The following is an 11709-nucleotide window of genomic DNA, read 5'->3' on the forward strand; positions in this document are numbered from 1 at the left end:
CATCAAATTATTAATATTGCTTGTTAATTTAATTCGCGATATTACTACAGTAGTTTAATTGCGTTTATATAGTCCGGAAAAATAATTCGGCGCGCAGTTCGAATAACTGTTAGAACATATATACTGGAAGAGAAATAGGGCGCTGAACGTGAATCCAACATTTGTGCGAGAGAGAAAAGTAGTCTCTACCTTTCTCTCTCGCACAGATGTTGGCTTCATCTTAGTATACGGGTCAGCATAGGCAATTCCTCTTCCAGTAGTATATGTTCTAAGGAATAACTACAAATATGATATGTAAGTACATATATAGTATATATATTTATATATAGTATATATAGTATATATAATTCTGATTGAATTATTTGAGCATTAAAGATCTAACTTTGACCGTCACGACCATTACTCCTATTTTGTATTGATGAATTTTCGAATGTACGGTCCAGTAAAATTCTTATTATTTATTGATTATATTATTATTTATCCTCCTTCAAATCGTATATTTTTTCTGAATCATTTTTTCGTATTTTTTATATTTTACATATTTTAGTGACAAAATTAAAATGGGACATCATGCATATTTTTACAATGGTTAATATATACATACCCGTATTAATCCAAAGAAACTCTTCGTATTGTCTTCCGCGTTTTCGAGCATTGTCCGTTGGATTTGACTCATGACCTCGACGAGATAATGTCTAACATTGCTTCCATCAGGCATTGTAACATGTCTCTTTATACCACATGTAGGTATCATACATACATTCCATTTTACGGAAGATTTCATCAATTCGAGTGGTGTTTCTGTCCACAATGGTAGGACAGATTCGGAACCTCTAATAATACTGCATACGATGTTCAAACTAGCGAATAATTCTTCCCTGCAGTTTATTTATTTATATTTATTAACAGTTAAGAATTTTATGTGTAAAAAATATGCATTTTTAAATACCACTTTATATGTATGTCTGTAAAGAGGTTAAAATGTGTGCCTCTATCTTTGTTAAAAATTTGAATCTTAATTTGAATAACTCTATACGTAATATAAGATAATTGAAACAAAAACCATACGTGAACTGACCTACTCAATATGCTAGTATCTTTGCAGTATCTATTAAGTTTGTCAATTTGAACCATTAAATATCTTGAGAATATTCGTTGTATAGCAGCGATTTCTTCTTCGCCGGGAATGTACCAATTGATACAGAAATTATCAAGATCCACACTTTGACCCCATTCTCTAACATAAGGATAGTTGGAATCATTATAGTCTCTCTTATTTGATCTATACTGCCATGGAGTTATCGTCGATAATGACGACAGAATAGACTTCAATAAATGACAGGCCAATTTATTGCCGTCTATCGATCTCAAAAGAAGAACGCGATCGAGAACTTTGAACAGTGTATCCATATGTGGTATCAAATTATTGCCAGGTGTGTCAACGATAGCAGACAGTATGAGCATAGCATGTAAGAGACGGTGGTCTAGATTTTCCTCCTTCAAGATGTCCTCTTCCTCGCTTACTAACGGCAAAATCGTTTGTGCGAGTGCAGGTAATAGTGCGCGCAAAGTATCGCATCCGTTAATGTGAGAAAAAGTATTGTACACGGCTGCCGCTAGTTGACCCGCGACTTTGGTCTCGAGAATTCGCTCAGTCATAAATGTGCGCAGCTTGTGCAAGGCGCTTTCAAAGATTACATCACTCATTTCTCTCAGAAGAGTCGCGCATACACCGGAAAGCGCTACTTCCGCAATTGACTCCAACTTGCTCTTCGAGTTACCATCGCGGTTCTCGAGTCGCACATTCTCTGATGAGCTGGAATCTATGAACATAAACACTCTGTCCAGGAACTGCAATACGAAATCTTCGAAGCGCGACGTTGCCTCGCAGACTATCCTTTCTTCCTCTGTCATAATCGCGGTCGATCTGGAAGAATCCACAATGGGAATTAACGTGGCATAAACGGAAATAAGACGGAACGTAGCAAAAGTTTTTCCAACGTCATTTGGATCAATTCCGGGTAACAACGAAAATAGTAATGGCAACACGTGCATCGGTCCTTCTGAATAAGCATAACCTGTGAAAGATAATAGTTATATTGCATTTTGTTGATTCGATTCAGATTCGAAAAAAGAACTAAGATTTGATTCGGCATATATAAAAAAAATTTTGAGTAGAGAACATTCCTGTTCTGAATTAAGAAAAAGTATTTTAGAGTTTTATCTTAAATATCTCTGTGAAACATAACTGTAAGTACAAGTTTTATACCTTTGTTTGTATTCCTAGAACCTTGCACCATTGGTCTGGCAACAGCTACCATACAAATCATTGAAGCTGTAAGTTTATGTGGCTCAGTCAAAGAATCAAATGTAGAGTGCATTCTTTCCAACATGTCCGGTATTACTAAATTTGGTCTCATAGTAGCTAGATGCTGTAGAGCTTGACATGCATCATTTACACAAACTTTATTAAACATAGCCGTCATAGCTACTGGCAATATACTCTTAACGAAAGAATCAATGTCAGAATCAGTTAATTTGTAATTGTCAGGAATTGGAGTTTCCCATGTTGGTTTAGTATATCTCTCTCTGAAATCGCATAAAAAATGTATTTTATATCAACCAATTAAAGTCTATAACATATACATATAAAAATATATATTTTAATATTTTATAATAGCATAGGACTTTTCTCGGTATTTAACAAATTACAGTCAAGAATGTATGAGTCAGCGTGATATTTCGTGCGCAAGTATAACAATAAAAGAGTTTAGAAGTCCATTTCTGATAAAACAATATTTTAAATATATATATTCATACGCGTTTTGATTTACTTTAAGACTTTAAGTCATTCTCAATGGAAATTGAACATATTAATTCGATTGATTGCTGCAGCTGACTCCTACTTCCCTATACATTTTTGTCTGTAATTTATTTTAATATTTAGTTCAGTAGAATTAGACTGAAAAATAATCGTTTCAGAAAAAAATTGTAAACTGGTATTTCTTTTCATGAAAAAGCCAGGAAGGAAATGTATGTTTGAGATTCGTAATTCGTGTGGGAAATATGCGAAAAAAAATTGGGCAAGTTGCAAACAGCAGATTTTTCGCTCATATAGAACGAAAGAGGTTGATTGTATGGAAGAAAGTTTACTATAAAAAATGTAAAAGGTAGATACTTTCGAATATTCTTCCATTTCGAATTCCTACAAAATGAGACGTATAACGTTAAGATCGTATATTAATTAAGTTGAAAAAAATAAAGATCACCGAAAAAGGCCTCTTTTTCACTCGCTCTCTATTCATCTAGATGTGTATGTTTTGAAATTCTCATAAAACGTAGTTTTTGTTACGACGAAAAAATGCACCCTTGTTTCAGCCTTAAATGTTTATTAGTTTTTGCAAAAGTCATTTGTTCTCTAAAAACCTGCCTGCGAAAAATCTAATTTCTTCATCTTGAAAAATCAATTAGTCCAATTCTTTTCTCTTCTGAAAAATCAATTAGCACAATTCTTTTCGCATATTTCTCACAGGAGTCACAAGTCTCAAACATATTACATTTCTTTCCTGATGGCTTTCCGAAGCTTTTTGTGAGAAGAAATGCCAGTATACAATTTTTTTCCGTTCAAACCCTAATTCACTAAACTATAATTATACTTTCTAGATATTGTAGTAATTAAAAAAAAAGAAAGCAGAAAGGGAAAGAAAAGAAGGTAGAAAGAAAATAGAGAAAAATAAAAGAAATAGAACAGAAAAAAGAAAAGACGGAAAAAAAAGAAAAAATTAATATATTTTAACTGCTTACGTACACATGTAAACGTATGATAAAATGATATGGAAGTTTGACAAGGAGTTCCTTTAACTTTACCATCCACCGCCCAAAATTTGCTGGATAAAAATATGTTTCTATAGTTTTCAAGAACTTTTCCAAATATATCTGTGTACTTGAGCCATTTCCCTGTAAAGCATGAGTATGTGTATAAGGCATGAGTATGTATAAATAAAGTACAATAAGTACGAACATTTTTCACGGAGTTATGCTTACTTGAAGTTACGTAAAATTTTGGTATAAATTTATGTTGCAATAATTATGTCGACATGTGTATATATACAGGGTGTCTCACAATTACCGCATTTCCTCTTAAGAACGTATTCTTGAGGTAATTTTGAGATGTAAATTCTAATACAAAAATGTCGAGGCTACAATAGTTTTTGAATTATAATTGGTTAAAGATAGTATGTAATTCGAAAACTATTATAGACTCGATATTTTCGTATTAGGATTTTCGTCTTAGAATGTTTAAAAGAATCTAGAAATAATAATAGAGGCTATAAAAGTAAAATGGTTTTTGACTTATAAGCATTTAAAATTAGCTCATAATTAAAAAATTATTGTAGTCTCGACATTTTTGTATTAGGATTTTCGTCTCAAAATTATCTCATATGTCCTTAAGAGGAAATGCGGTAGTTGTGAGACATCCTGTATATATAAGTATGTATCCGCATATATTTTTTATTCATATTTACATTATACGCATAATATCTTACCAAAGTCGCTACTATCCACATAGTTATTGATGACATTTCTATTTTATGATTCAGGTTGTTTGGCGTCTGTTTATATGTCACTGGCAAATTTAAGCATCGTATAAATCTAGTAAACATGAAGGGAATATACGATTCCCAATCAATATACCCAATATTAAAAGCTGCCAATCTTGCAATTAAACACATCATATTGTTTTCCCATTGTGGACCATTGTGGCATACCTTCCACATGGTCATAAACTCATCAAACCATAACTGATATCCGATGGAATGATGCTCAGGAGATAGTTGCAATGGCAAAAAACACTCTAAAATCTGAAGACTTGTGCACATTGTTAATCCATCATGAGGACAAAGCTTCGGTCTTAATTCATCTAATATTTCTTGCGTAGCGCTCAACTGTTACAATAATGTTACAAAATTAGTCATATGCCGAATCTGATCAGAATGTTTCTTTTCCTTAAGAAAAAAATCGTTCGTTCTTACGGGAAAATAAATTTTTACGGAATAGATCACGCAATGTAATATAGTTTTTAACCACAAAGGGTTACGATGTATTCCAATTGTATTGCGCTGTAAATAATGTGCCATAATCTTATATAAAGGTCTCCATGGAAGTTCTAATTCATCTGGACTAATTAATTTTTTTTTCCTGAAAAAAATGGATTATATCAACTAAAGATTATGTCAACTAAAGATTATATCAACTAAAGATTATGTCAAATAAATTCTATTTCATAATAACTTTTGCAGCAAAAAATCTGTTCATTATGACTAGATCTTTATCACATTTCCATCTCAATGTTTAATTACTTGAAACAATAAAATTAATAACACATTATGTCGATTGTTTCTGTTAAAAAAAAAATAAAGTTATGTATATCTACGCTCAGAGTCTTGCCTTTCTATTCAAATAAAGTTCATTCTCTCATAGAACAGATTTTCTAATCACAACTTATGTTAAAATTATATATAAACTATTTTTTATTAACTACAATCTTTTAAAATTTTCTTAGATGTACTCGAAAATATTTAATAATATAATAAATGATAACTTAATGATATTTTATATATATATTTTTCGATTTCCATTTCACTTACTTTAACAATAAAATCAAAGTAGTAGAAAATTTGTTGATAAAGTTTGCATTCAAATTTGGTATAGTAACAAGCTCATACAATAATTTTATAAATGCTATGTGATCGTTTTTACTAAACTTCATTCCATATAGTTCTATATATCTGAAAAACAATTTAATCTAATGTCATAATAAAGTAGACATAATACAAAGTATAAAAAAAAATTAAAGAACATATTAGAAAGCAGATGTTACTCAATAAATTGACAATGAGCAAATGGTACCTAATTAATATAAATTTAAAAATTTTAAGCTTATCGGAGATAAAACTTTGTGTAATGCAGGTAATTTACTTGCCCTTTTGTAATAGTGTCATTTTTTTATACAAATCAATTCTACCATTCTAGAGACATCTACTTTTTTTTAAATCCTTATATAACTCAGGTTATAAATTAAAATTTTTAGATCATAATTGGTATTTAGAAATGAAATTTTTTTCTTACATTTCTATTTTCTTGAATAATTGCTTCTATAATTATTTTATTACAGATAACTCAAATAATAATTATATTGATTTATTCTATATGTATATTTAAAAAAGTAGACAAAATCAATCATTAGTTGAATATGTGATCATAAAAAGGTAAAAAAAAGATCATTTCCTTTATTTCATTTTCAACCTTCATATACAATATACATTCTGTCAAAAAAGTACCGGCAATTGTCGATTTAAATCTGGCGGGGCAATGAGGCAGGTAAAATTTTTTTTTCCTAGGTTGGTACCACTGTCCTTAATTACTATGCCAAGTTTGAGCGGGATCTGTCAACCAGTGTGTTTGCAACAGCTGGTTAAGTCAGTCGATGTCAGTAGTGCCGATTTTTTACTATGGGTGATTACGTTGAGCAAACGATTGTGACCGACTTTCTCGCCAAAAACTCAACGAACGTGCTTCAGCAACCACCGTATTCGCCGGATTTGGCCCCCTGTGACTTTTTCCTCTTCCCAAAACTAAAATTGCCGCTTCGTGGCACCCGTTTTGAGTCGATTGAAGCCATAAAACAAAATTCGGCGCGAGAGCTAAAGGCCATCCCGGAAAGCGCCTATAAAAAATGTTTCGATGATTGGAAGTGCCGTTGGCATAGATGTATTGGAGCAAATGGAGCCTATTTTGAAGGCGACCCAATAAATTTTGATGATTCTATGTGAAAATGTTGTTTTAATTGAAAATTCCCGGTACTTTCTTGACAGAATGTATTTTCGTAGATTTTTGTCATTCCAGTCAAAATTTTTAAAAACCGACTCATTCAAATTCTAAATACCAATTGTGATCTAAAAATTTTGATTAACACTCAAAGTTACAAGGATGTAAAACAAAAGTGTAGGGATCACTTGGAACTTCATGGGTCAATCTGACGAGTATTATCTGTAGTTTATATTAGGGAGTTTTTGCAATACCGTTTATCCAGATACGGTGAACGCTAAGGTCAGGTTATCTTCTTCTTAACAACTAATTAAGAAAAGGATAACGTGACTTTAGCGTTCACCGTATCTGGATTCACGTTATTGCAAAAACTCCCTATTATCCCTAAGTGGCCCTACCAGGGTTCTTCTACAATAAATATAAGTAATGTTCAAGGCTCAGAAGAATAAAACTTAATAATAATTAGCCTAATAAGCCTATTTGAGCCAATCACAAGATATTTACTGTGTGAATTAACAATTAAAGAATTAAATCATTACATGTATATTTTTAGACATTAAGTATTAGTTTTATTAGTATATAGGTACATACATATTAAAATCTGTTTTGTATTTAATAAACTAGCGAATTTGATGACTTACAAAGCGTTGGACAATACCATGATGATAGTTGGACAATTCAGATATATTTTTAATGCGTATTGAAGTATTGATAAGGACCTTAACCATAGGTCGAAACGTTTACGATGAATTACGATTAATATACATGTAATGATTTAATTCTTTAATTGTTAATTCATACAATAAATATCTTGTGATTGGCTCAAATAGGCTTATTAGGCTAATTATTATTAAGTTTTCTTCTACAATGATGTCGGTAGTCAAAAGTCTTAAGTAGTCCTAAGTCTAATATCGTTTTCGATTGGAGTGCACTGGCTGCACTCACAAAGGAACCTCTCGAGGTGTTAAATCCTGATTTTAATGAAACTTTGTGGATTTGTAGCTTACATAAAGAGATGAATTTAGAAAATATCAGTTGGTGCGGAAAAACGGTTTGAAGGGGTGAAACCACCCCTTACACATACAGCGGTTTTCAGTTTTTTCCTTTATATCTCGAAACTATTTGATATAAGAAAATATGTTTTATACAAAAGTTTTACAACAAAATTAGCTGTATTCATTCGCGTTTTTAGAATAACTATTTATCAGTTTTTTTTCAAAATTTTCGAAAAAAAATTGTTAAATAATTATTCTAAAAAAATATCATTGGTGTGAATAAATAGAGGTAATTTTATTGTAAAACTTTTGTATAAAACATTTTTTTATATCGAATAGTTTTCAAGATATAGCGGAGAAAGCTGAAAATCGCTTCACACATGAGGCCTGATTTCACCCTTCAAACTCTATGTTGGCAACAATTTTCAGAACTTTTTAAAAAAATTATTATTTTAAAAAATATTTATGATAAATAGAGGTAATTTTATTATAAAGCTACTTGTAAGTAAATGTCTATCCCAAGAAAATGATAAAATGCTATCATTTCCACACCACCTATCATGAGATAGATAGCATGGTGCGCTTTTTTTATAGTAGTTTCTCCAGTAGGCCTATTCCACTCTAATTTTTTTATGCACGAATTATTCCAAATGTCGTCATTCCTCCCTTGACTACTTTGGAACATTTAAAAAATGTGTTAAAAAAGATATATTATTATTATTATTATTACATAAAAATTATCTTGTATCTTGTATCTCATGTACATTATACTTGATATAAAAATGACGTTACTGTCACGTTAATTAATAATATTAATCAAGCACGTACATTATATGTGATATAAAAATGACGCTATTCTGTCCCGTTAATTAATTGATATAAATAATTAACGGAACGGTAGCGTCATTTTTATATCACATATAATGTACGTGCTTGATTAATATTATTAATTAACGTGACAGTAACGTCATTTTTATATCAAGTATAATGTACATGAGATACAAGATACAAGATAATTTTTATGTAATAATAATAATAATAATATATCTTTTTTAACACATTTTTTAAATGTTCCAAAGTAGTCAAGGGAGGAATGACGACATTTGGAATAATTCGTGCATAAAAAAATTAGAGTGGAATAGGCCTACTGGAGAAACTACTATAAAAAAAGCGCACCATGCTATCTATCTCATGATAGGTGGTGTGGAAATGGTAGCATTTTATCATTTTCTTGGGATAGACATTTACTTACAAGTAGCTTTATAATAAAATTACTTCTATCTACCATAAATATTTTTAAAAATAATAATTTTTTTAAAAAGTTCTGAAAATTGTTGCCAACATAGAGTTTGAAGGGTGAAATTAGGCTTCGTGTGTAAAGCGATTTTCAGCTTTCTCCGCTATATCTCGAAAACTATTCGAGAGATAAAAAAATGTTTTATACAAAAGTTTTACAATAAAATTACCTCTATTTATTCACGCCAATGATATTTTTTTAGAATAATTATTTAACAATTTTTTTCGAAAATTTTGAAAAAAAATTGGTAAATAATTATTCTAAAAACGCGAATGAATAGAGCTAATTTTGTTGTAAAACTTTTGTATAAAACATTTTTTTATATCTCGAATAATTTTCGAGATATAACGGAAAAAACTGAAAATCGCTGTATACGTAAGGAGTGATTTCACCCCTTCAAATCGTTTTTCCGCACCAACTGATATTTTCTAAGTTCATGTCTTTATGTAAGCTACAAGTTTACAAAGCTCCATGAAAATCAGAATTTGACACTTCAAGAGGTTCCCTTGTCAGTGTCAAGAGCGTGTTCGATTGGCAGTGCCAATGCGCACTTGTCTATGCAGTGTCTAGGCAGTGTCAATGCTAGTGTCACGTGTTCATTTGACACGACACTTGCGTAGTGCGTACTCAATGCACACTAAGTGGCACGAGATATTTTGACGGTGCCAGTCCAGTGCACTGAATACGTATATAGGATATCAGTGTATCATTTTGTCACAGTATAAAAGGATATACAGTAGAGACAAGCAAATCTGTAATTTACAGCGTGCAAATGTGTACAATTATTTATAAGTATGTACATATATGATATTCTTGATATCATATATATTATTTAATTACATATAGTAAAAAATCATTACTTAAAGTTATGAACATGAGATGTCGAGGTTATTTTTCTGCGTTCTTCCTGCAGTCTAGTTAAGCCCTTACAATCTTACTCGAAATGACACTTCAGTTTTAGCACTGAAAATCTTGGCGTATTCTTTTGAACTTGCACTATTCAATGCAACCCATGGAACTCGTCCAGTAATGATATGAATTGAGTGCGCACTGGTACGCACTAACTTTTTCCCAATCGAAAACGCTATTAATCAGTGAAGTTAGTCAATAGCCAAGTCTTATATGTTAAGACTTCTGATTACTAATTACTGATTACTGACTATTGGCTATGTTTATACCGTGCATTTAGGCCGTGGCCTATACAATAGACGTCCTTGTTTATCCTGTATATTAAACAAAGACCTATCGTATAGGTCGCAGACTAAGTGCATGGTGTAAACATAGCCAGAGACTCATTATAGAATCCCCATTAAACATTTGGGACTTTTTTCTTTTTTTTGAGGGGCTGTACACAGAAAATAAGAATTTCAACTTATTATGTAATATGGAATACATTTGTGACAAGGGTTGAAATCCTTATTCTCTATTCCTTTGATTGTGTACAGCCGCTAAAGCTTAACTTATAATAAATTCTTTGCTTCCTGTTATTTTTTATCTCATACCTTTTTCCTTCTTTGCAACCATATTATCAATGCATTTCTCTTTACATGTTTCTTGTCTATTCTAAAGTTTGTCAGACAATATTTTATCTCAGACAATAGAAAACGAAAACTGGATAAGAGGAAAAAAAGCAAAACGTCAAAAGTAGTAAAAGACAAAAAACAGGAAACAAAGAGCACATTGTAGATTAGGCTTAACATTTGAGCTGCTTTTCTATTAGAAAACACAACTGATACAAATGTCATTCAAATTTTGTTATTCATTGGATGCCAAGATAGAACAACTGTGTCTCCTAAAAGGAAAACAGCATTCGTATACTGTACAAAGTATTTCTATGCTCTAAAAGCGAAATTTCGTCGCTTACAAAATCAATCTGTCCGACCAAAAAACGCTTGGTAATAGCTCACGTAGCATGACCGCGCGTCCCAAATTTCCTTTGATCTCAGCGAGCCATATACGCGACTCCTCATCAAGCTCATTTGCGTAGGGCAACAATTTATTGTACACCAGCTCCTTTTGCGGACGAAATTCCGCAAAATCTGTCTTGAATGATGACAAAGACGACATCATTGAATTGTTCTCCGCATCACGATCGCACTCATTCATCATAACCTCGTCACGTATTCAACAGTCAATGGTTAGATCTGATTAACACTAAAGCCACGTTCGATGAAGAATAATGCGGTAATAACTTGCGCGCAGTTAAATCAATGACAACTTGCTTATTCTTATTCATTTTCAACAAGTCATGTTTGCGTTCTAGGAGCCATGTTTATCATTCAAATAGTCTGAACTAAGCTATTTTACGAGAAAGCGCTGCCATCCGAGTGAAATCGTTTTAAAATTTCCTAGCTTCCTCAGTGAGTCATGGGCTGCGTTCAGGGGGCTTATTATATTTTCTTGTGACGAAGTGAAAATTACAAAAGTGATTGAATTTACTAATATATTTATAACTTCATTGGTTAACTTCTAGTGAATTTGATCATTTTTGTAATTTTCACTTTGTCACAAAAACCGTAATAAGCTCCCAGGGAATCGATTATGCTTGCTTTCCAGCAAGGACATAGCTTGCTTTCCAGCAAGGACACA

General features: G+C 31.8%; 1 protein-coding gene across 1 annotated transcript in view; it reads right to left on the reverse strand.

Moving 5' to 3' along the window:
- Positions 1-11229, reverse strand: part of LOC108724283 (proteasome activator complex subunit 4B) — a 19798-nt gene extending 8569 nt beyond the window's left edge. The window contains exons 1-8 of the mRNA XM_018450591.1: positions 10985-11229; positions 5649-5789; positions 5034-5199; positions 4548-4946; positions 3809-3957; positions 2270-2589; positions 1079-2078; positions 605-878 (exon numbers count right to left, since the gene is read on the reverse strand). Coding sequence (XP_018306093.1) covers positions 605-878; positions 1079-2078; positions 2270-2589; positions 3809-3957; positions 4548-4946; positions 5034-5199; positions 5649-5789; positions 10985-11229 — 2694 coding nt within the window. The remainder of the gene's footprint in view (positions 1-604; positions 879-1078; positions 2079-2269; positions 2590-3808; positions 3958-4547; positions 4947-5033; positions 5200-5648; positions 5790-10984) is intronic.
- Between the last annotated feature and the right edge of the window lie 480 nt (positions 11230-11709).

This window comes from Mycetomoellerius zeteki, unplaced genomic scaffold (assembly GCF_001594055.1).
Source record: "Mycetomoellerius zeteki isolate Tzet28-1 unplaced genomic scaffold, Tzet1.0 scaffold287, whole genome shotgun sequence".
Lineage (NCBI taxonomy): Eukaryota > Metazoa > Arthropoda > Insecta > Hymenoptera > Formicidae > Mycetomoellerius > Mycetomoellerius zeteki.